The sequence below is a fragment of the Cuculus canorus genome, chromosome 10 (genome assembly GCF_017976375.1).
Source record: "Cuculus canorus isolate bCucCan1 chromosome 10, bCucCan1.pri, whole genome shotgun sequence".
Taxonomy (NCBI): Eukaryota; Metazoa; Chordata; class Aves; order Cuculiformes; family Cuculidae; genus Cuculus; species Cuculus canorus.
This window is the reverse complement of record NC_071410.1, coordinates 15,806,877-15,832,185: the sequence shown is the minus strand read 5'-3', so window position 1 is coordinate 15,832,185 and position 25,309 is coordinate 15,806,877. Positions and strand designations below refer to the sequence as shown.

The following is a 25,309-nucleotide window of genomic DNA, read 5'->3' as shown; positions in this document are numbered from 1 at the left end:
TTGCTTGGGGAATACTCCATACCTTGTGGATACTCATTGTACTATTCTGTAATTTTTGCAATAGCTCAAGCAAATTACAAGTTCTTTAAAAAAGTATTCAAAATTAGCATTTTGTATAATGAATTTATTATTAAGAGCATAAATAACCTTCACTGTGGACATGTTACACAGTAGTGTTTAATTTCTGTTTCTTTGCAGTTATAAGCAACAGAAGTTTAATCTGCTGAGAGAGGAGAATGAAGGTTATGCAAAACTCATTGCAGAACTGGGGCAAGACTTATCTGGAAATATCACTAGTGATTTAATCCTTGAAAATATCAAATCTTTAATAGGTAAGTAATTTTTTTGAAGGATTATGGGCACTGGTTTTCTTAGACAGTCTTACGACTACAGAGAGTGACTGTAGAATACTGTTTGAGATCATCTGTGGATCAAATAATGTCATGCAGGTATGTAGTGTGATAGCAATGTGTATTGGTAGATCACCTTGGATAGGATTATGACATTTAGAAGCTCCAGTTTCTGTGGGGAATTTCGTTTTTGGAATGTTGTGTAGTTAAACTTAATTTAGATACTGAATTTACAGTATAGTCCGAGATATACATGCTGTGATTTTGATTCATCTCAGCAGTATTTTTTGAGGATGGGCTTGTCATCTCTAAGCAGGCAGATGGAGAGCAACAAAGTAACGCTTTTTGCTATTTTAAGGTACTCAGTTCAGTGCCTGAGGAGTATGAAGAAGTTGAATGAGTGATTTCTTAAGAAGAAAAATGAGAAATTAAATGTTTTTGTTTTATCTAGTTCTGCTTGCAATTTGTCTGTATTCCCATGTTGAGTCTTGGTGACTGAATGTCACAATCAAAGTACAAAAATATATTAAAACCAGGAAATGTCTGTAATTCCCTATGTTTTAGTCTTCCTTTGTGAATAAAAAGTTTTGTTTTGTGTATTGATGTTTGCACCAGTGACTCTGTTGCTTGGTGCCAGTGCAGTAACAGTCTACTATTTTATGAAAGAATCTTTCATCTGTCTCAGAATTTTGCCCAAGACTGACAGATCCCTATAGTAATATTACTCATTTTGGAACAGAGCTAGAGAAGAGGACAGTTTTGCTAGTTATTAATGTAAAAAATACTCGATTTGAGGAATTTTATAACAAAACATTTTTCTGTGTTCTGGAATTTTAGGAATTGCAAATGGGTTTCCTGTAAATTGTCAGTTGGTTTAAAGTACTAATTTACAGCAGGTTGCAGTGTAGTGCAAATGGCTTTGGGGATGGAAAGACAGATGCAATTACCAGGTGAATCAGGGTCTAGGTCAAACTTGATCAAGTGTTTTGGGTGTAAAATAATTTCCAGCTGGCTTATTTGTGTGGCTACATGTCACACGTGCTAGCACAAGGGGAGAAGAAGCAGCCTGGGCATTTTCTAGCAGTAGTATTAGACTGGGTTTTTACTTATGTTTTTTCGGTTTTTCTTTTTACTTATGAAATGTTCACCCTAAGATTGTAATTTCTAGTTTTTGTGTAAACTGTTTAATATCTTTGCCTAGTTCAGTATTCAACGTAAGTCAAAATAGATAAGTACTGTATTTACAGATGATCCACATTATTTTGCTGTAGATAATTGCAGTTTCAATTTTAACTGAAAGATTATTTTTCAAAACTAATGCATTTATGGTTTAGGAATGGAATGAAGGTGAAAGATGGCAGTGTTAAGCTTTTCTACTCTGTTTTTCTCCACTAGGATGTTTTAACCTTGATCCTAACAGAGTTTTGGATATAATCCTGGAAGTTTATGAGTGCAGGCCTGAATATGATGACTTCTTTGTACCACTGATAGAGTCTTACATGTACATGTGTGAACCCCAAACTCTATGCCATATCCTTGGGTTCAAATTCAAATTTTATCAGGTAATGTATTTCTGATCTTAATTTTTGGGATTGGTGATTGATTGCACTCAGTTTTGAACTGCAGTCAGTGTATCTCTTAATTTTTGCTGTGGATTTTTTTTACATGAAAATTAATCTGTAAGTTGTAAGATTCCTGTATTGAAAGCAATAATATCATGATTTGAGTGGAAGTCTAATGTATTTTAGAGGAGGATGCCTAGCGTTCTAAAAGACAGCTGAAAACAATGTTGACACCTTCCATTTGAACTTTATATAAGGACTGGCATTAATGGAGAGCTTGTGTCTTATAAATAAAATACTTGTCTCCAGGAGTGAAGAGCATATTTACCAAGGGAGTCGTGGTTGATAGTTGATAAATCAGGTTTTTTTTAAAATGTGTGGTTAGGAATTGCATACAAGCACCATAATGTGTGAAGATTGTTGAATGTTTTTCTGAAAATTCTAGTTGTATATCATAGTTAAGTCTAGTGGCTTTGATATAATAGCAGTTAAATAACATGATGACAAGGAGAACTGTGACTTAATGTTTCATTTGAGCTTTGAGTAGTTTCTTTTCTGTTTCATGACTGTCTGCAGTGGTTGCTTTTTTCTGAAATTTGCTATCTTGTCTTTTTTTAGGATCCAAGTGGGGAGACACCTTCCTCCTTATACAGAGTTGCTGCTGTCCTTTTGCAGCATAATCTCATAGACTTGGAAGACCTTTATGTTCATGTAAGTGACTCTGCTACTCTGTCAAAAAAGCCAAAACTAAGAAAATTTTAAAAAGGAAGCCAGATATTTTACTCTATTCCTAAAGCTTCAGATTCAGGGCACACTGTAATACTTGTATACATACACATTTAACATCTTCTAAAATCTCCAGCACTTTCTAATGCTGCATATTTAAATAATCACGTACCAAAATATGAATGCTGATATACTTTCTTTGAATTATCTTTGTAGCATCCCCCAGATTGTTTACCTCCTGCCTGAAAAGGAGGTAGGAGGTAAATGCCTGAATGCTTTAAATGTCTGAGTAATCTTCCTTAAGCACTAGACCTTTTGAGTGTTTTGCTTTACAAGATCACTTTTGGAAAAATGTGGTGGGGCAATCAGCTCCTAACATTATTTTTCTAGTTTAATAATAGGATTTTTTTTAGGAAGACTCTTGCATATTCATGAATAGGCCTCTCATTCCCTCTACAAGAATTCAGACTATTTTTTAGGTTGAAAGAGGAAAATGTAGTTACAAGTTCACATTTAATCAGTCTGATAGTCTTATCAACCGGCCAACTTACTGACTTGACAGGTAGTAAACAGAATGTCACATTTATAAAAATAACTTTACATTATACGTGAATTTTAAATTGCAGAATATCCGTAGATATCTTAAGAGTCTTAACTCTTCCACTGAAATGCAAGAAGAGCTCTAGTTACAGCTACAGAAATGTTGGGTTGTAGTCCTGGCATTAGTTTGCATGGCAGTTAATAGCATTAGTCACAATCTGACTCGTTAGTCACTGTCTTTGCCTTCATGGGAGTATTGTAGCTAAAAATGTGTTGGATGGAGCAAAAGTAGACGTGTATGTCTTCAATAATCACTGTGGAGGGAGGAAATGTGTGATAGTAATGCTAGTTTAAGTAATGTTTGTAAACTTGCAAAACAAGTGCTCAGAATCAGAATTACAGTGGCCTGTATATGTATGGGCAAGTTTTTGATGTTCTGACAGCTAGAATGATCCCTGCATTCAATTATACTGATCACCATCATCCTGTTAATTCTCAGTTTCATTTTTCATCTCCTTTCATTCATGAGCTTCTCTGGCATTTTCTCTATTTTCTCTCTGTCTTTGCATGTTTGGGATGGCATTTTTTTCCTGATTTCAGTTCAAGCTTAATTTAACTTGTTATGAGAGTTTCAAGGGAAAAAATAGCATGTAAGTGTTGAGTCTTAAGTGGTATATGTTGTGTAGCTCCTATACAATAGCAGCTGTCAGGATGATTGTTCATATCAAGAAAGTTCTCCCTATCCTCCCTTCCCTTTCCAAGCTTGTAAGAACTGTTTTCTATTTGTGTATGTATACACGCAGCCATATATAATACATATTGCATCTTGAAGATATGATTTACCCCTTGAAATTCTGCACTGGGTGTTTCTTGGTGAAACTTAGTAGGTTACCTGTGTTTACAAATGAGAAAAGTGTAGCTCGTTAAACCTTTTACCTTTCCAAATGGTATTCTTTTTTTCCCCAAGCTTCTATGAAATTGAAGAATTCTACTCTTTTCTCTGAAGAAGGTGATGCTTGGTCTGTCCTTCTCCTACTGTCAGTTTGGGAGGAGAAAAAAAATAGTCAAAATCTTTCCTTGTTTAAAAAAAAGTAGAAAACATTACCATATCAAAGAGGTCATGATTTACAGTGAGTTTTAATTACTTCTTTGTAGTTGAAGTTTGAGTGTTATTTTAGGAGTTGTATTGAAGTTTGGCTTTGTCAGAAAAAGAGCTTTTTGTCTGACTCCAAATTGACCTTATTTTTTTAGTGTAGGGCTGTATTCCTCACATAGGTGGCTCTAAAGTAGGAGACTGCTGAGGTTTTATCATACTTGGGTGTCTCTTAATGTAGGATGTTTGTAAGAAATATATGTGAAATATCTTTAACCCACATTGCTGATAAAAAGGAAACTTGGTAAGTTTTACGTGGTATTCCTTTAAAATAAAATGCAGTTGAAATGTGTGTCCAGGTTAACCTGTTTTTCCTTGGTGATGAATTTTTTTCCCCCATTGGATGAGCAAATGAAAATTTATGCTTTTGAATATTCACTTTGTTTAAAGGCACTGAATTATGTAAATGTTGTCATCGAGCATGTGCAGATTGTTACCATATAGCTAGAGCTGAGTGTTAAATTGGAGAAGGGAAGGAGAGCTTATGCAACTAATAGTAGTGAGGAAGTAGAATATAGTATTTCTCATGAATCCCTGATTTCAGAATAGCCTATCAATAGCATACTGCCTTGTTGGGGTGGTGGTGGCAAGAGAAAAAGAATCTTTCAGGGAGTAAGATTGTCTGAGTAGTACAAATGGAGAACAAACTTCTGCTTTGAGCTTGATTGATCGAAAGTAGCAGCAGGTCATTTAAATTTTCAGAAATAATGCTCGTTCTGTGTTTTTAGCTTCTTCCAGGGGATAATGCCATCATTGAGGAACACAAGCGAGAGATAGTAGAAGCTAAGCAAATTGTCAGAAAGCTTACGATGGTTGTCTTATCCTCTGAAAAGACTGAAGAAAAGGAGAAGGAAAAAGAAAAGGAAGAAGAGAAAACTGAGAAGGTATGTGTGAATAGTTTCCTTTCCAATAAAATGAGTTTAAATTCTTTTAAACTAAATATAATTTTTATGAAACATTGTCTATTTGAAAGAGTCAAGTACATACTTGTTATAGGGCTTGTGTCATCTTTTCTTTTAAATCCACAAAGTGCTTATTTTGCGTGTTTTGCTTTATGTATTTTTTATGACATAGATGAAATACTAGTTTTTTTCTCTAACTGTGGATTAAGAAGACTTTATGAATACACTCCTTCATTGTTTTCTCTCTTGCAGCCTCCTGATAATCAAAAGCTTGGTTTATTGGAAGCTTTATTAAAAATTGGTGATTGGCAGCATGCACAAAGTATCATGGATCAGATGCCTCCATTTTATGCTACTTCACACAAGCCTATTGCAATTGCCCTTTGCCAGCTTGTTCATGTGACAATTGAACCTCTGTACCGCAGGTAAAGAGAAAAGTAGAATTTTGTTGCTGTACAGGGGAAAACTACTATTTATGTATAAGCATGAATTTATGAATAAGGCTGAATGTATTGATACATTTCTAAAATTGTCACTTACTTCTCTTGTAAAATGCTGCACATCTTATTTTCCAGAGTTGGTGTGCCTAAAGGAGCTAAAGGGTCACCAGTTGCGTCTCTGCCAAACAAGAGAGCACCAAAACAGGCAGATAGCTTTGAGGACTTGAGAAAGGAAGTGTTCAACATGCTTTGTTACCTTGGTCCTCATCTCTCCCATGATCCCATTTTATTTGCAAAAGTGGTGCGCCTTGGAAAAGCCTTTATGAAAGAGGTACGACGGAATGGCTTGTCAGAACTTGAAAAACACCAGTTCTTCTGATGCTCAAAAATGCTTAATTCTTACTAATATTGTATATATTCAGATATAGAAACATAAATTTCTTTGGGTAAGGACAAATTTGGAGAATCTGATTTTAGTTCTTGGTAATTTTTATGATCAATAGACGTAACAAATAATTGATGAATAATTTTAAGGTACTTTAGATTTACGACCAGGAATATTTAGTGGTAACTGTTTACTCATTGTCTTAATCTTTTAAAACTTTATATGTATAGGGATGTTTGTTTAAAAAAAATGGACATGTGATACTAATTTCTTTAATTTTTAAAAATAGCTCAGAGAAACTAGTACTCGTGGTTTTTGAAATAATTTTTTCATTATTTTAAAAAACAAACAAAACTCCTCCCCAGTCTTAAAAATCGCTTGTTTTGTAATGTAGCCTTTTATTTTAACTTAACAACTGAAAGTTGGAGTGTTTGATTGCTCTGAATGGTACTGGAGGGGAGATTTTGAGTTCTAACTTTTTTTTCTTGAAAGTATTTATTTAATCTACCACTAACAAGTATTAGAGTGTTCAAAATTCACTGCCTGAGGGAAAGCTTTTATGTCCAATTGTATTTGGTGTTCCAGAGCTAAGAGCACAGATAGTTCTTGGGATTTAAGATCTTTTTATCTAACTGAACGGATTTGGACCAGAGAGTTTGCTCTCATCTGGTTCCAAGATGTGATGATAAGGTGACAGGAGCTACACTAACTTTGGGTTCCAAGTAGTCTTTGTAATAAGGCCATAGTGACTTTGAGCATTTCCATCCTCCCCCACTTCCATATGTTTGTAGGAGTTATCCTATTCTCAGCATCTTCTCATCCAGTGAGAAGATCTCCCAATGGTTAATACTCTGGCTCTATAGCAAGTTTATTTCTTGGTGACCTGTGAGACGATTGATATTGAAGAATGATAAGCTATGCACTGACTCTGCAGTAGTTTGGAAATTATAATGTCAAGGGTATAATTCAGTTTACTGCTGTCAGCAGGCTGTTAGGATTGCTTTGTAATTAACTTGAAGCGCTGAAGGCTTGTGAGAAAGCCCTTGTTTCTGTGGCTATCTACAGTAGAATGGAGATTACTTGGTTATAGAAATCTCATGCAGTTTTGCTGTAAATATGTGAATATAATAGTTTAATATGTTTCTGGCAAGAATAAGCAACATTTTAGCTATTTGCTCTAGGTTGGAACTGTGAAGAAATTCATCAGTGACAGAGTGGTTAAGGTAACAGGGAAAGTTGGTTTTAATGCACTATTGCCATCAGCATGTTCTAGTTATGAAGCTACATTTAACGCACAGTAGAAATACTTATAACTGGAGGTGATGTGACTGTCATTTAACCCATACAGTAGTTTAAAATTAGACTACTAACAATGCACTTTCATGCTCAAGTACCTTTAAAATAATTGTGCACTTACTGGTGTGACAGCTTAATATGCTTTTCGTGGTGAGTGGAACAAGAAAAGAGGAAAGAAAGTAACTTAATAATGAAAGCTACAAGCTTAAGAGGATAGTATTGTGAGAGAAAGATAGGGAAAATAGTCTTTGGCTGTTGTCAATTGGGTTAGAAGTCCTAGGGTTCTTTCAGATAGAAGGTGAGTGCTTGGGGCATTTTTTTTCCCCCACTTTCCGGTAAGAAAATCCAGCATTTCATTTATTTAATAATATGTTTCCTTGATATTCTAGTTATTAACTCCTTTTGAACAAAAGCGTACAAAGCCCTTGTATGTGTAACCAGTGCTCTTCATCTGTGCATTTGAATTTCTGCTCAAAAATACTGCAGTGCTGACAGATCTGACAAATTAAATATTTACTAGCCATGTGGCTCTTCGGTTTTATGCTTTGCTGAGGTAGTGTTGTTCTGAAACTGTTATGATAATTATGCTATAATTAACATGACTGTCTTTGTTACAGTTTCAGTCTGATGGAAGCAAACAAGAAGATAAAGAGAAAATGGTGAGTTTGTTTTGGAGGAAGGTGGTTTTGTGTGAGATTCATTGAGACCAAAAGTTTAGTAACTGTCCAATTCTTTTTCTGTAGAGTTTTGTGCTTCAACAAATATAGACTATACACTTGGTCTTGGTTTTAATAGGCAAGTTTGAGTCAGCCGGATGTACTAATGCCTCTCGATTTTTGTCTTTTTTTCCTTTCACTCCTGTGTTCTTCAGACCTCATCTTGTTTTAGTTCAGTGCATTCTGCTTCTTACTCCAGCTGATTCTCAGCAAATATTTTCAACTACTTAAGTTCATTTTGTGGTGGCACCTTGTATCTCAAAGAATTTATCCCAGGAAAGCATAGACAAAAAGAGAAATTAGAAGTAGGGGAGGTTCAGTGGCTAACTTTTCTTTATTGGATAATTTCTTTCTTTTTTTTGAATATTATTTTGAAAAAATTTCAGGTTTACTGTATTATGAAGATTGGTCACAATGAAACCCAAGTGTCCAGTTGAGATCGAACTTGTACAAACAAGTTGTGTGGTGTTTTTTTTAAGTCAGCAAGCAAGTTTTCAGTATGAAATTTGCAGTTTTTTTTTTTTCCTTTTACTATTAGGTGTTACCCCCCCGTATTAGTCCTGTTTGTCACTAATGAGGATTTCTTGACTTCTGAAATCATTGCATAGAAGATGAGTCTTTTATGTTTGTTTTTTTTGTTTTGATTGGCTACTATGGTTTTTCTAACATAGCTCAGTGGGAAAGAGAAATGTTTAAGATAGGGTGAGGATAGGATTCTGAAAACATGGAAATTGGTACTGTGTTGGGAGTATGTATAATGCCTCCAAGTTTATCTGGAATTTTGAAAATGGAAATAGTGGCAAGGCAAATAGCTTAATATGTTGAGAGCAGTTGCCAAAATCCTATTTTCTCCTGTTGCGCTTGTATCAGTCTACTAAAATGTGCAGCTCGGTGCATCTGGATAGCATTGCATCATTGCATCTGATGTGCTTACTTGATGATGACCTCGAGTTTTTTGTCTTTATCTCAGGAGGTACTGTTCAGCTGTTTGTTGAGTATTACCGATCAAGTCTTACTTCCATCTCTTTCTTTGATGGACTGCAATGCATGCATGTCTGAAGAGTTATGGGGAATGTTCAAAACTTTTCCATACCAGTACCGGTGAGTAGAATATTTTTTTTTCCATTCTTTGGAAGTGATGTCTTGCATTGTGAATGCTAAACATAGTTTTCGTTTCTGATCTTTCAAGGTACCGTCTGTATGGGCAATGGAAGAACGATACATACAATAGTCACCCACTTCTAGTCAAAGTTAAAGCACAAACCATAGACCGAGCCAAATATATCATGAAGTAAGTTGTCTAATTGCATAAATAGTGACCAGACATGATACGTGTTGCATGTCACCACTGAAAAAACACCCCAAAGTTGACAATTATGTCCCCTTCCTGATGACTCAGTAGCTTCACTGATAATTCTTGTTCATGAACTATTTAATGTACTGCGATTAAAAACTGTCAAATAAGAGTTGATACAGAAAAATTTGTTGCCAACAAGGGTATTTAGTTGGTAAAAAAAAGTCACATTAAATACTTTAAAACCTTTTCCATGGGCAGACTGTTGTTTGATAAATTGCTTTGGTTGTGGAAATGTTGGAGTGCAACATATCTCTAGGTATGGAGGCTTTTTAATCCAGAGTGTCTCAAAAATCTTGTCACAGTTTCTGTTTCTGTAGGTTTGCAAGTAGGATAGTAAATTGAATTGAATGGAATGATTAATTCTCTAATGAACTCAAAACAACTTCAGGTTTACCTCACATTTAATATCTCTGATATCGTTGTCAGGGATTTGGTTTCTCTATTTGTTGTTGCCAAATACAAATGCTATGGTTTTATAAAGTGGATAAGAGCATTTCTATATAGGCAAGATGGAATAATTATTACTGGGTAAAAGGCTTTGGGCTTGCAGCTCTAAAAGCTAGAAACAACTATTTTGATTCTCCTCTGACTTGTTGCATAGCTATCACAGACTGTCGAACTTTACATCTCTTCTCCTGTACAGTGGATTTCAGTTGTGCAGATGGACCACAGTGCTGCCACTTGAGATTGCTATGTGTATGATTTACTTTTGTGTATCCGCCTCAGGTTTCGTGTTAAATGCAGTAGGGAATCTTCAGTAGGGAGTGCTGTGGAAGTGTAACAGAATGAAATAAGTATTATTTTTAAATGATCAGAATGCAGTAAATGCAAAATGACTGATCTGTGGCTAAATGAAATTTGCAGGAGAGATTAGCAGTATCACATACTATTTTTATATGTGGTACAGGTCTTGCTTGACCGCTTCCATGTGCAAAATGCTCAAAGTTGCAACTAGAACACAGTCCACAGTAATATAGGGACAACTGGTTTGTTTGTATTGCCTCCATGTTGCCTCCATGTAGGATTATACGCTTCAGATTCCCAGAGGAGTAACATCTCTCTGCTTAGGTTTCTTAAAAATGCATTGGCTGGTGAGAATTTGGTCTCTATGAGTAATAAAGGTGTTTCTTCACTGGAACTAACCTGTTGCTTTAGTATTCTTTCAGCTTGTCTGTTGCAGTGAACTGTTTTCTTTTACAGGCGTTTAACTAAGGAAAATGTGAAACCCTCTGGAAGACAAATTGGGAAGCTCAGCCACAGCAATCCTACAATTTTATTTGATTATGTATGTAGTTACGTGTATTTGAATACTGTTTCACCCTAACAGTAGATATTGAAGTACAGCAAGGAACCTGCTGTCTTAGTAGGAGAGCAGTTCTAATTCCATTATTTCTTTCTTTTGATGCAAATTTTAAAATACAGTAATTTGCTGGAAGTGCGCAGGTCTGAGATGCTTAATATGACAATAACTCTTGAATAACCACAACTGCACAGAAAATGACATCTGCTTGTTTGGAGGAGTGAAGTATTAAGTTTGAGCATTTCAGTTCAAGTTCGGTTGCTCAGTTGTATCATCACCACACCACATATACACTAGGTTAATTTAGAAAAAAAGCTTTGAAGTCTGAAATACTCTCTACGTGGGGAGGATTTTTAAGATTAGCTGGTGTTACAGAATGCTTTAGAGGTGTGAAAGTGTGTTGATTGACCACCAACTTATTCATAAATGTGACTTGTGAATATTATTCTGCTGGTTTTTAGATTTTAATTGAAGAAATTAATACTGCAATACCCACATGCTTGGGGGTGTCATGTAGCCAAGGGAAGATTATAAATGATTAATAGTTTACCTGTATTCTTTCATGACTTAAGTTCATTTTTATTTTTAGTGGTCTTTTATTATAAATAGCAACAGAAAGTTGGTGCTAAGGTTTAGGGTTCTTAAGAAATCTTAGGGGGGGAAAAAAAAGCTGAGTGAAATATTTTCACAATTTTCTGATAATTGAAAAGAAAAAAAATTATACAGGATTGTTTTAACGTATCAGAGACATGTTTCACTGATTACTTCTAAGGTAAATTAATGAGATTTACCTATTATTTTGAAAATGGTTTAGGACTTTCTGAAAAATTAATTTCGAAGGATATTTTGTGTAGGTTTTTAAGGCATTGTCTCCAAAAGTTTTCATTTACTATGTGAAAGATAATGAATACTGTTCCTGTTGAGCTGACTGACTGTTCTAACTTACAGATATTATCACAAATACAAAAGTACGATAACTTAATAACTCCAGTTGTTGATTCACTGAAATACCTAACTTCACTGAACTACGATGTCTTGGCATGTATCCTTTTCTGTAAATCAATACATCTAGTTGCTGATAAAGTTGCAGTTGTAGCCAGATTAAAAATGTTGTCTGAAAGTAAATATATCTTCTATTGTTTTCTGGTTTTGCTGCTTTTTGCTGGAAAATTTAGTGAAGTTTGCGAATACATTTATGAGTTAGTGAGTTACAGAACCCTCTCTATTTGTTCTTTCGCATAGAAAAGATGCTTTATTTTTAAGGATTTTTTTACTACTTTCACTGTGTTCTTGAAGGCATAGCAGTCCTGTAAATAGAGGTAAATGCTGCTTTTTGAATTACCATTTCTTTAATGATTATATATTTTTTTAAACCATAACTATTTTAGTGGGTCTCCTGTTGCTGTAATTGCTTGTCATATTATATTATGAAATGTGCAGCTGGAAGAACAGATCTGTATAACTTTTGTTTTTACAAATTGAGGAAAATATTCTCTTTAACTCCACTGAAGACTGTATAATTGAAGCTCTGGCAAACCCTGAGAAGGAGAGAATGAAGCATGATGACACCACAATCTCGAGCTGGCTGCAGAGTTAGTGTTCTTGTTTCATTTATTGCATTAATGTTTAAAATGTTTCATGTTCCCTATGATCTACCATAGTATTATTGATCATTATGATCAATATTTCACTTGGATCTACCTGCAATTTTTTTTAACAAAACAATGAGCTGCCGAGTTCAATCAATAGAAATATATTTTTTCTTTGTATTACAAAAATATAGATGTTGCTAACATTCCACATGGAGTTTGTTAATGCTTATTTAGTGATCAGTATCTCCTGAGGTGCAGTGACAGCTGTTTCTCTTTGCTTTAGGTCTGGCTAGCTTTTGTGGTGCAGTTTTCCGAAAATACCCAATTGAACTTGCTGGTCTACTTCAGTATGTCGCCAACCAACTAAAAGCTGGGAAAAGGCAAGTTTTCCACAACTGATAGTTATAAACACAGCTTTTATAATGTATTATGCTGGTATTTGCTGATGCACAGGCACTTGATGTAGTAGTTTACTCTAGTAGTGGTAAAACTCCTTTCATAATATCAGGATGGTTAAGAAATCTAAATAGGAAGAATAATATCCTCTTCAATACATTTTTCCTCTAATTGTATAGCTGTGACATACTATTTTTGAAATACTGCATTTTTCATGTGTAACTTACTTTAATGCGTTCTTTTTAGCAACTAACCAGACAGGGGAAAAAAACTCTGCTGGCCTGCAGTATTGTCACAGAAATGATACTACGTTATTTTAAAAATAAATATCCATCATATAGAAGGATTTGACTGCAATGGTTTTGGGATTTGTTTTTTTTCCCCTCTCATAATGTCTTCTCTGTGGGGATGGTTCTTAACATTTTAGTGTTGTATTAAATACTTCATTTTAAGTGTTTTAATTTTAATGGCAGTTAAATTACTTCTTGATACATCATTGTTAATAATAGTTCACAAAAAAATTTAAACAAAGTTTGCAATTTGAGTCTTTTGTCCTTCCATTTTCATCTCTTAGTATTATTGTTTCATTTATTTATGTAATTTTAATGTGTTACTCTTATGACGTAGGTGGGTATCAACTTTTTCGAATTATGAATTCCCTTATGCTTATGAAAAACAGTTTGCCCATGGAGATAATGCAACATGTTACTTGAGGATATTTGTGTTGAGAAATCTAGTTTTTTCCATTCCCTGCAATGTAGACGTGCAGTCTCATGTGCTCCCCTGTCCCTAATTTGTTTTGTATTCTGATGATGGTACAATCATTGAGCTACAGAGGAAGGGTAAGTAGTGTTTCTTGTCTTTCCCCAGAATCAAGTAATAAGCCTTGGGATATTTTGAAAAACAAAAAAAGCTAATTCTTTTTAATGTTTAGTTTAATATTTGGAATCATAGAAATGAAATGGGTTTACCACTATGACCAGTTCCATAAGACTGGAGTATTCGAGTATTTGGAGTGTATGCTGGTATTGCGTAGTTCTGGACAAAGAACATACTTACGGATGGAGCAGCAAACAAAAATGCAAACAATATAAACTATTTCAATATGAAACTTTGTTTTGGAGAGCATAGATCAACACTTTTTATAAGTAGGTCACACATTTCAGAAGTTACTGGAAAATATTGCTTATTTGAATAAGCATGATACAATTTATTATGGTTTTGTGAGAACTCTTTGCCCTTACAAAATTCAGAGCAGGAAGTAAAGCTTAGTCTCTGGCTGGGTTGATTATTGGAGTGTTTCACATATATGTTTTAAGTAAAAAATGTTTTCCGTGTTCCAAACAGTCTCTCGAGACTAATTTTGCCATTAAATTTCAAAGGCTGTGTACTATTCTAGAGATTTTTAATAAAATTTGAAGTATTCCTTGTTCATGAAATAACTGTGGTGATACAGTACAAACTGTAAAACAACAAAAGGGAGCAATAAACTTTGATTAATTTGTTGATATGTTGAAGTTAATAGCAACACACTCACTGTTTTCAAAAACAATTAAATTGTTCTGAAGAGGTTCTGAAATCCAGCTGTTGAATGCCTGCATTGCTTTCAAGTACTAACTTTACATGCAGTAAAGATACTCTTGTGCACTCAGTGTAGTAGTTCCTTCAACACAGAATTAAAATGTTTATTTTAACGTGCATCATAGTGTTGCTTTGTACTGTGTATTTAATGTCATGTATTCCATTTTGTAGAAGACTTTTCTTATCTTTACTCCACTTTTCTGTTTTCTGTGCAGCTTTGATTTACTTATTTTAAAGGAGGTAGTACAGAAAATGGCAGGGATAGAAATTACAGAAGAAATGACAATGGAACAGTTGGAAGCCATGACTGGTGGAGAACAACTAAAAGCTGAGGTGTGTTTGTGTTTGTTTAATGATAGCTCTTGCTTTGTAATGATTCTTCTAAAGACTGGTTCATGACTTCTGGCAGCGTAACTGAGAGAGGTCTTACTGCTGTCTTTGGAGCTACCTACTCTGTTGAGCTTACAGGCCTTGTAGACAGCAGCCAAGACAGTATATACATGAGCCTTAATTGTTGTGTTTCACAGCTTCTCATATTAACAAAAGCCGGTTTCGTTATCCAGTGTTATACGACAGACCTGTGAATTGGAGCAGCCAGCGAGCTTGTAGGTTTTGCAGTCCTGCTGTTACAGCACTGCTCTGGGAATAGCAGCTCCCTGTTAAAGGGTTTAACACTATAAACTATTTTAATAGCTGTAACTGTTTTGCAGCCTTGGCGTCAAAGGCCTAGTTGAGTCTGACCTAGGCTCAGCTCTCCAGGGAGCTGAACAGCTATAACGGGAACTAAAATCTGGAATTCCTATATTGAACAGAGAAGAGGCGTTGAGATGTTCGCAGCCGACCTAGGTCATAAATGCAGTGTTGTGATGCCTGAGCTGAGATGTCACTCTTTGTTTACTGTGTAAAAGACTAATCAGTAGCATGCTAGACTAGTTAGGCTCTGATTCTTATATACGTACATTGCAGCACAAAATTCAGAAAGGGTTTTATTAATGGTCAGAAAACTGTATAAATGTTAATGTATCAGTACTCTGCAGTCAGAAGCACACACAGTTTCCATTTGCAATGTGTTATTTCCAAACTTGGGTAACTTTTTCTGTACTATGCAGGGTGGATACTTTGGCCAAATCAGGAATACAAAAAAATCTTCTCAGAGATTGAAAGATGCATTATTGGACCATGATCTCGCCCTTCCACTGTGCCTGCTTATGGCTCAACAGAGAAATGGTGTGATCTTTCAAGAGGGAGGAGAAAAACATCTGAAGCTGGTGGGAAAACTGTATGATCAGGCAAGTAAAAACACTTGCAATTTATAAGATCCCTTACTTTTCTCTGGTAGCTTCTAGCATATCAGCACAATGCATAAGAATTCAACATATAAATAAGAATATATAAGAATTTTGAAAATTAGTTGCAGTGATCTCATTATTAAAATATATGGGTACATTAAATATATATTGACAGATTACTTCTGAGTGAAAGATTAAAACATCCTCTGTTATAAGTTAAGTTCCTATTTCTGAAGTTGGATACTATACTTTTTTGCTTCATTAGAGGAACTTCTTTTCTCTTAAAGCAGCAGTCTGATTTCTTTTGCTAGGAATTACTTTCATTTCATTCTGGTAGAACAGAATGCTGTTAGAGTTGTGCTAGCTTTTGCAGAGCTCTCATCTTTCTTACAGTTGAGTCAGCGTTGAGTGACAGAAAGATGTGGCATGGAAAATTTAGCATCTCTTCTCTCATGAGAAAATTCTTGTTGTATTATGTGGTGTTAACTTTTTTTGAAAGGGGGAAAAAAAGAAGAAAGTTTTCATGCTTTCCTTAACTTCACTTTTGTTCAAAATAATACTATTTGCTATTTTGTTTTTCTTTTGTAGTGCCATGACACCTTGGTACAATTTGGTGGGTTTCTAGCATCTAATCTAAGCACAGAGGATTACATTAAGCGAGTGCCTTCTATCGATGTTCTCTGTAATGAATTTCATACACCTCATGATGCTGCATTTTTCCTCTCAAGGCCTATGTATGCACACCATATTTCAGTAAGTAAAACTCTTCTTAATGCTGCTATATCACACGTTATCAATTATCTGTGTTAGGTTCATTCTAAGCCTTAAGGTTGCTAAAATAGAACCTGCAGAAGCCTTATGAGTAGCGATAGAGAAGCTGTGGCTGGAACAGGTTATCCTGCACGTGTTTTAGAGAATTTTTGCGGGAGGAAAATGTTGCAGCTGCCAGAAGGTGTGGTATCTTAGGAAGTGTCAGAAATAAATTTGCCCTTGCATCTAAAATGTTAAATATTCAGAAGAGTTTTTACTTTGTGTAGTATGGATTATTGTAACCTAGGTAGCAGCATCAATGAAGAAACATAGATCTATCCACTATGGATGAATACTAAAAGTTCTGTATGATGTTCTTCAGTGTATCGTGTACATAAATGTGATTTTTTTACAAGAGTTAAATTATGTTGGTTTTCTTCATTTTTCATTTTTTTCTTTACCTACAGTCCAAGTATGATGAACTAAAAAAAGCTGAGAAGGGAAATAAACAGCAGCACAAAGTTCACAAATACATTACATCGTGTGAGCTGGTGATGGCTCCTGTTCATGATGCTGTCATTTCCCTGCACCTTCCCAAGGTTTGGGATGACATCAGTCCTCAGTTTTATGCTACATTCTGGTCTTTGACTATGTATGACCTTGCCGTCCCACATAGCAGCTATGACAGAGAAGTCAATAAACTTAAAGTCCAGATGAAAGCCATAGATGACAATCAGGAAATGGTGAGTTTATATAATTTAATGGTCTGGTTTAAACTTTCTAACCTTGAAATACATTTTTTTGTCTGATCTTGTATTAAAGTCATTTAGATGTGGGAGGTTTTGTCACACGGTTCATTTGTTCTGCTTTGTCATGTTCACATAATTTGGATTTACTCTTCCTTACAATGCCCATGTTAGAAGTACTAATGACTTCACTAAATGAAAATTACTGGAAAATCTGTTTTAGAAGGCCATCTTCGACATGCGGTCGAAGGTATCTGTGGTTTAGCTGTCCACTTTTTTTAATTTCTAGTTAGCCAGTGTTCGTAAAAAAAACAGTTGATTACTAGAGCAGTGAAATAAAGCTTTTCAAGTATTCTTTAGCACTGTCAAGAGTTCATTTGCTGTATCTGTAGTAAGCATTAGCATAATACTGAGTTACATTGACATTTTGTAGCCTCCGAATAAAAAGAAAAAAGAAAAGGAACGTTGCACAGCTCTTCAGGACAAGCTCCTAGAAGAGGAGAAGAAGCAGTTGGAGCATGTGCAAAGGGTTCTACAGAGACTGAAACTAGAGAAGGATAACTGGCTTCTGGCAAGTAAGTCTGTGTAGGGGAAACGCTCTGGATGTTTTTGTTGCCATTGCTGTCCGCAGAACTAAAAGTTCAGCTTGTGCTAATACTCTTAATGTTGATTTTAAAACTTGATCTCTTATGTTTTTGAGGTCTGTTAGCAAGTTAAACTTTTAATTAGAACGTAATGTCTTTGCTGCAAGTGCTGAGTAGTTGGTTTTCAGGGAGATGTTTTATTTCCTGCAATGTCAAGACCTTTTAAATATTGCACTAATTTAGAAAATAAGAGATTGACCAATTCAGTGGAAAGCTGTAATTGCGTTTATTTGCTTCAGTTAGAATGCTGTTAAGATAATTACTACATTGCAAGAAATAGGCATGCAAGCTCTCAGTGAGTGATTTGAGTTAACTTACTTTGAGTTCTGTGATTAGGAGAAATATGCCAGTATTTGGATGGTAATATAAACCTCATTCCAGTGACAAGTATTGTGCCAACCTAACAGCACCATGAAATGAAATGGCATGCAAATGTTTCCTATGACAGATATGCAGAAATCAGAACAACCTTTTTTTTCCTCTGACAAGGCCTCTGTAATGTTTCATATTGATTGTGAACTCTATTAGCATGGTTAATCTGAAGTCTTTTCTCTGGTCAGTTTTCTCTGGAAGAACTTTCAGTTTGTAACTGGAAGTAGTTGTTCGTCTGTCACAAGGAGCCTAGCATAATCCAGTGGAAAAGCGTTTTATTGTCCGACTCATGTAAGATACACCCAACTGGTTTGATGGAGAAACATTGACAGTTGAATCAAGAAAGGTTATTCCCTATAAATATTTGATGTACTGGTACAGACAGCTAATTAGCTACAAGAAATTACTGGTCGAAAAATTGCTACCTGACTGAAACTTGGTCTAGAGCTGACTGATTGTCTGCTTAAGGAAGCACCCAAAAGCATGTGGAAAATTGTGTATGATATCTGTATATAAACGTGTGCTCTTAATACAGACACTTGTGGGGCATGGGGAGAAGCTGTTGTTGAGTGCTGAGGGTTCAGCTGCAAGAAGTTTCCCAGCATTGTATATGGTGACAAACGTACATTTTCAGCAATTTCGCTGTTCAAAGAAATTACTTGTAATTGTGCAACGTGAGGAAATTGAACAGCACAGCCACTGTATTAGTAGTTTTAGGGTTTTTTTTTGAAGGTTGGCTTTTTATGTAGATAGTTTTGATAGAGTGGTTTTATAGTTAAGAGTGGGTTAGTTAATTTTGGCAGAGTAAATATACTGGTAGTTTTAACATTTGGAGACTAGCTCTTCTGGCTGGCTGTGGACTTGCTTTACTTCTTACACTTTAGAAGTAAAACTTACCCACTTGATTATTCTGTGACCTGCCATTCTCTTGGATTGTTTTTCTTAGTATATAGCCTTGTTATAAACTTTGAGGGGTGGATACTAAAATGGAATAAAATCAACATAGAACTTTTAAGTGAAAGCTAACAGTGTTCTTGAACAAGCTTTATTCCATGAGTGTCACAGAATCGAAGCAGGTGAATCCTGGATCTCACAGCTTATGCCCTGCAGCCTATGCAAGAAACCCAGAGTAAAAACACCCATTGACCTCATGAGGACCATGACTGTTCTTCTTCTGAAGGCATCAATTTGTAGCCTTCAATTCTGTGCTTTTGGCCATATGTTTTTCTTCCCACCTTCTTTGTGCAATACATCTCTCAGAGTTTGTTTTTATGCTCCATGTTAACTGGGCAAGAGCTGCCGTGGGCCCAGTTTGGGTATGTGTTAGGCCATTGTGTTGACCAACCAGTAGCTGGTTAAACAGAACAGGTAACTGTTGAGTGTACAATACAATCTTTACTCGGTGGTAGAAAGGAACTTTTACAAGATGTGTGTGTACTGGGATGGTGGATTATGGAACACTACTCCTCTATTTGAAGTCCTACAATTGGTTGATTGGAAAAATGATTGTTAGGGGATTCTATATAGATATCATCTTCTTCAGGAAACAGCTGAAAGTCAGCTCCATCTAGAAAGGAGAAAACAAGTGTTGTAGAGAAATAAATAGCAGATGGTGTTGCATCCAGCTGGAGAAGTTTACCAAAGTTTTTTCTGAACCTGTTTTCCCCCTATTGTGTAATAAAAAGAATTTTTCCAGTAAGAAGTAGATTTGCTACAACCGCTCTCCTGCCTTCCTCCCAGTCCTCAAACAGTTCAGCTTATTTTGACTTTTTCCGAGCGGTGCCAAATATATGTCTGGGTTACAAGCAGCCTAATAATGTACCAACTCTAGAATATGGATTTGTGATACTGAACTTCTTGGGAAGAGAGTAGTTGAGCGTTAACCCATTAACTAACTTTTTTTCCTTTCTTTTTTCTCTCTCAATTTCTTTGTTTTTAAAGAGTCTACCAAAAATGAAACTATCACAAAGTTCTTGCAGTTATGTATTTTTCCTCGATGCATTTTTTCGGCAATCGATGCAGTTTATTGTGCTCACTTTGTAGAACTGGTGCATCAGCAGAAAACGCCCAACTTCTCCACACTTCTTTGCTATGACAGAGTAAGTAGCTAGAACTGTGTGTGTGTACTTAATTACTGTTATGAACATGCAGAATTAGTATCCCCTCTGCCTCCCAAAAGAGGTAAACAAAATAATTACCTATGTTTAATTTGAGAATCTGCAACAATGAAAAGTTCTCATTTGTACTTCAGATTCTACGAACCAAGTTTTTCTTGGGTATTATTTTGAAGAAAAGTCTTCTTTGATCCTAGTGAGACTAGAGCAAAGTCATTAGCAATAATAGAAGTTCCATTAAGGTTTTGCAACCTTCTGGTGGTCTGCGTTTCTACGGGCCTCATCCAACACTCCCATTTTAGCTGCATGTGCCCTACTGCTGTGGTATCAACTTTAAGCTTCTTATACTGGCAGCACCCTTAGGACCCTTTTGACCCTGGCAAATGGTACTACAGGCAGTGGAATAGTTCTTGTCGCTGCTGAGATATGGGAAGGACTCCTGTAGTGACAAGGAGTACCTCTGATAGCTGTAGCAGCCTGACTTTCTGGGTCAAATGGGACAGTTTGGAGGAGGCACTTGTTTGGACTGTTCTCACTGTTCGCATAGCCATTCTTTTTCTCCTGTGGAGTAAGAAGGTGGAGAACACAGCTAAAGGAATCTTGCAGGATGCATTCAGCGCCAGCAATACCAGCTGACTGTACTGTCAGAACCATTCTGGCACTTAGTGCTATAAGAAGTCACATTAAGTTAGTGCATCATCTGTACAGTTGTAACAGGTTTGACTGTAAGCTTTGATTAGAAGGAGGTGTATGGGGCTGTATTGCAAACAATTATGGGGAAGATTGTTTTTATATGAATATTAAATATTGTCTGGTTTTCATTGAGGAGGAGTCATTTGAAGTAGGTGTCTGCTTTGATTTCATAGGTCCAAAAAGCTTTCTAAGTCAAATATTCAGTCTATGTTCTAGGTTACAAAAGTAGGCGACTGCATGAGCCCTGTGTGATGAACCTGCAGGGGAAAAACCTGTTGCATCAGCTTGGCTAAGTGTTTTAATTCTATCTGCTCAAACTATGAATTTGAAGGTATAACAGTTATGTGCCAAGGAATACACAGTAACTGTGGAGAACAGTGTGTCAGCAGCAGCTATATGCAGTGCTTATATTATGGGCTAAGTGTGGAGGACAAGCAGTCTGGTAATGAGGTCTTAAAAACGAACTGAGAATATTTTAGGAGATTTGTATTTAGAAATGAGCTTAATGGTGATTGAGATGAAAGAAATTTGAAATTCTTGTTGGTTTCCTTTTGTAGTTCAGTAAGGTCATTGTAACTTTTTATTACTCCCATTCACAGGTTTTCTCTGACATTATATATACAGTTGCAAGTTGCACTGAAAATGAAGCTAGTAGATACGGCAGGTTTTTATGCTGTATGCTGGAGACTGTGACTAGATGGCACAGTGACAGAGTCATATATGAAAAGGTATGTGAAGTTATTAAAGTGAGTTTGCTTATGAGACTGTATAATGATCACTTGTGTAATTTGGCCCAGTAAAAATGGATTTGGTGAAATCACTGTGATTGGATTTTTCTGATGGCATAATCTTAGAATTGAGTTTCTGTAATTCATGTGGTTTTAGTAGAAGTAATTTTCTATAGTATCAAAAAAATAGTGGCCAAAAAAGTCTTACTTTTTTGATTTTTCTCATAGCTTGTCTTGAAGATAAGTTAGGGACCATGTGGAAACTCTCATAATATCCTTGCAAAAGTTCATTAAGTTACGAATAATCTTTTCTGTCACCCCCAACTAAGATTTGAACGTAAATAAGCTTTTAAAAAAGTGTGTAAGTCTTGTAAAGTGTGATTGCACCTTAGTTCTTTAGCAGAATTAGTGAAAAAGTTCTTCAGATATCATTAACTTGTGCAGAATTATTAGGTTTGTTCTTCCTGAAATTTTTTTTTCTTTTTTTCTTTTATTCTTAGGAATGTGGCAACTATCCAGGCTTCCTAACTATATTACGGGCAACTGGATTTGATGGTGGAAATAAAGCTGATCAGTTGGATTATGAGAATTTTAGACATGTGGTACACAAATGGCACTATAAATTAACTAAGGTAAATAAAGGTGCCAAGAAACTTAGGGTTTTGGAAGCTTTAATAAAACCCAACCTCATTAGATTTAATTTGTTTTCTAGGCTTCTGTGCACTGCCTTGAAACTGGTGAATATACACACATCAGAAATATCCTGATTGTGCTGACCAAAATCCTTCCGTGGTATCCAAAAGTGCTGAACCTGGGCCAAGCCTTGGAAAGAAGAGTACATAAGATATGTCAGGAAGAGAAAGAGAAGAGACCTGACCTATATGCATTGGCTATGGGGTAACAACACCTTACTTTAAGAAAGTGGTTAAAAGTGGATCATGAAAGGCTTCTAAAGACTCGGAACTGTTACAGTCCTAATGTTTGATTTTTACCTTATCGCAGAAGATTTTGCTGTCCTACATCTTGGGGCTGGCGGTGTGAATGAAAACTTTCATTTTGTGCTGGATGATCACTAATTTCCTTTACAAGACTCTAGTAAAACACTGTAAATAGTAAAGATTTCCACTCAGAAGAGCATAGCTTAATTTTAGAGAAATAGTATAGTAGCAGGTAGGTAGGAGGGAACGTAAAATGAAGAAAGCCAAGGGCTACTGATGCAAGACCACTTAGATTTTGGAATTTTATATGATACTAAAATACTTATGTTCTAAGTCTGTGTGATGCAGAATCATCCACATACATGTGAGGAACAATTCAGGTTGCCCTGACAATTGTATATTTTTTCAGTAGGCTGGTTCTTATGTGTGTTTGGTGTGTGCGTGTGTGGGCTGTGTGGTGGTGAAGGTGTGGATGTAAGGCTGCTTTTGTGTCCAGTGTTTTTTTGTTTGTTGTTTGTTTTGGGTTTTTTTCTTTTGTTTTGAGCTCATCGATAAAGGGGGAAGAAACTGGATATCAGTTGGGAAAAACTGAAATAAGTAACAGATGAACTCTTAGATAGATCCTCATTTAAAATTCAACCCATGTTTTGCTTTGTTTGTGCATATTTAACAATCTGTGCGACTTGCAGCTATTCTGGGCAGTTGAAAAGTAGGAAGCCTTTCATGATACCTGAAAATGAATTCCACCACAAAGACCCACCTGCCAGGAATGCTGTAGCTGCAACAGTACAGAACGGGCCTGGTGGTGCTGGGATGCCTACGTCTCTCACAATAAACACAGTTAGACTGGAAGAAGGCACTACCGAGGAGACTGGTAAACAAACCTTTTCTTTATTTTCTTATTTTTAGTAGAATTCTTTTGACGTTGCAGGCTACTTTCTTGAAATTTGGCTCATTAAACTGAAAAGAAAATATCTAAATGCGATGCTAAATAGGGTCAGTGTGTTTGTTATTTTTAGTTGGTTTGGAGGGAGGGTGTTCAACATTTAGTTACCTGTTTTTAACTATAAGGTACACGTCTTCTTACACGAGTATCCTTAGGTGCTTGTTTTATTTTAACCAGTTGGATTTATATTAACTTGTTGAAATAAAACTATTCTCTTTTTTTAAAACAGATAAACTGAAGGAGAAATCTCAGGGTGTGGTGAAAGTTATTAATAAAGCTGTCAACGCTGCACCAAAGGTGACGACAAGCAATGGAAACAGTGCTTCCAATAGGTGGGGAAAAACTACTCTGACATTCTCTATTTTCTTCCTTCCGAACATACACTTGAAACTGACCTGCCTTTTCTTTTTTATGTAGGGATTCCACACACATTGTTTCAAAGTTTAATAAATAAGATTTTTCTTCCAAAATACACAACTGTAATGATCTGGCACTTGTTAAATGCATTCCATTTTAACTAAATAAAGATGAAACAAATGAGATCTTTTGCTTGTTGCTGCTCTGATAAAGAGACAGCACATCTGAGATCTCACAGTGACTGCTTCAGGATGTTCTATCAAAACATCAGAAGTAAACATTTTGTGATTAAACTAAAGATGGCTTTATATGCATACTAATCAACCTTTTTATTTTTGATGCAGCAAAATTATTAAGGAGAAGGATGATAAAGAAAAAAGTGGGAAGGAAAAAGATAAAGAAAAAAAGGAGAAGACTCCAGCTGCCACTCCAGAGATGAAGGCACTTGGGAAGGATGGAAAAGATAAACCAAAGGAAGAACGGGTAAACAAAGATGACAAAGCAAGAGAGATCAAGGAGAAAACGCCAAAATCTGACAAGGAGAAGGAAAAAGTCAAGAAAGAAGAAAAAGCTTCAAAAGAAGAAAAATCGAAGACAGTTGTTACCATCGTTGAGTCAAAGTCGGCTGCAGAAAAGGAGAGAGAGAAGGAGCCGTCGAGAGAAAGAGATGTAGCAAAGGAAATGAAATCGAAGGAAAATGTTAAAGGAGGAGAAAAGATGCCAGTAGCTGGGTCCTTGAAGTCACCTGTTCCCAGATCGGAAACATCAGAATCTGAAAGGGGTAAGTTTGCATCTTTAATTTCTGTTCATGTGTAGAAAAATGGAATGTGACATGGGAAAACCACTGAATGTCAAAAGATGCTAGACATGGCAAGAAAGAACTGCTATGTAACTAACATTGTGGCACTGGCTTTGAAATATGTTAGTGCCTAAAGTAGGTAGTCAGGGTATCTCCGAAAGGTGAACCATGAATGTGTGAACTTCACATGTCTTTAGTGAGTGCCCATTTTCATAAAGCCTGCCTACTTTTAATGTATTTGTATAACTGTGGCCTCGAGTGTACTCAGAGTTTCATAACCTTTAAATTGAAAGACGAGAGGAGATGTGGGAGATGTAGGCTTCTGTGTCCTTAAGAAGGACACAGTAAGCTTTACCAGTTCCTTGTTATATTAAGGGTTAACAAATCCGTAAAGTTGACATTTTAAGTTTTTATAATCTGAGGCTGATGTTGAGTTTATACTTACAGTGCTTAAGGTAAACAAGTGAAGGAGGATTGTAGTGCTTTTCATTTGAGTTTAACGTTTCGGGGCCTTTGTAGCAGCTTCTTTGAAATTCAGATACAGACTTACGTAAAATGGAAGTCTGAATGGAGCATCAATTTGCAGCAGTTAGTTCACACGACTTTTTCCTTGCAAACTTTTGTGAAGAAAAGGTCA

General features: G+C 35.9%; 1 protein-coding gene across 6 annotated transcripts in view; it reads left to right on the top strand.

The window, feature by feature from the left end:
* The window catches only part of THOC2 (THO complex subunit 2), a 45,447-nt gene that overhangs the window by 10,036 nt on the left and 10,102 nt on the right, over nt 1-25,309 (top strand). For 4 of the 6 annotated variants that reach the window (XR_008451396.1, XR_008451397.1, XM_054075394.1 and 1 more), the window contains exons 7-32: nt 199-332; nt 1,746-1,912; nt 2,531-2,623; nt 5,060-5,215; nt 5,486-5,658; nt 5,809-6,004; nt 7,240-7,281; nt 7,972-8,013; nt 9,041-9,171; nt 9,260-9,361; nt 10,628-10,712; nt 11,676-11,769; nt 12,239-12,319; nt 12,603-12,699; nt 14,512-14,629; nt 15,406-15,585; nt 16,174-16,338; nt 16,803-17,078; nt 17,515-17,656; nt 20,039-20,196; nt 21,504-21,632; nt 22,133-22,264; nt 22,345-22,529; nt 23,260-23,444; nt 23,746-23,848; nt 24,218-24,654. Coding sequence is in view for 4 of the 6 variants with exons in the window: in XM_054075394.1 (XP_053931369.1) it covers nt 199-332; nt 1,746-1,912; nt 2,531-2,623; nt 5,060-5,215; nt 5,486-5,658; nt 5,809-6,004; nt 7,240-7,281; nt 7,972-8,013; nt 9,041-9,171; nt 9,260-9,361; nt 10,628-10,712; nt 11,676-11,769; nt 12,239-12,319; nt 12,603-12,699; nt 14,512-14,629; nt 15,406-15,585; nt 16,174-16,338; nt 16,803-17,078; nt 17,515-17,656; nt 20,039-20,196; nt 21,504-21,632; nt 22,133-22,264; nt 22,345-22,529; nt 23,260-23,444; nt 23,746-23,848; nt 24,218-24,654 (3,803 nt within the window). In the remaining 2 variants the exon portion in view is untranslated. The remainder of the gene's footprint in view (nt 1-198; nt 333-1,745; nt 1,913-2,530; nt 2,624-5,059; nt 5,216-5,485; nt 5,659-5,808; nt 6,005-7,239; nt 7,282-7,971; nt 8,014-9,040; nt 9,172-9,259; nt 9,362-10,627; nt 10,713-11,675; nt 11,770-12,238; nt 12,320-12,602; nt 12,700-14,511; nt 14,630-15,405; nt 15,586-16,173; nt 16,339-16,802; nt 17,079-17,514; nt 17,657-20,038; nt 20,197-21,503; nt 21,633-22,132; nt 22,265-22,344; nt 22,530-23,259; nt 23,445-23,745; nt 23,849-24,217; nt 24,655-25,309) is intronic. The other 2 variants (XM_054075397.1, XM_054075395.1) reach the window with 1 other exon arrangement.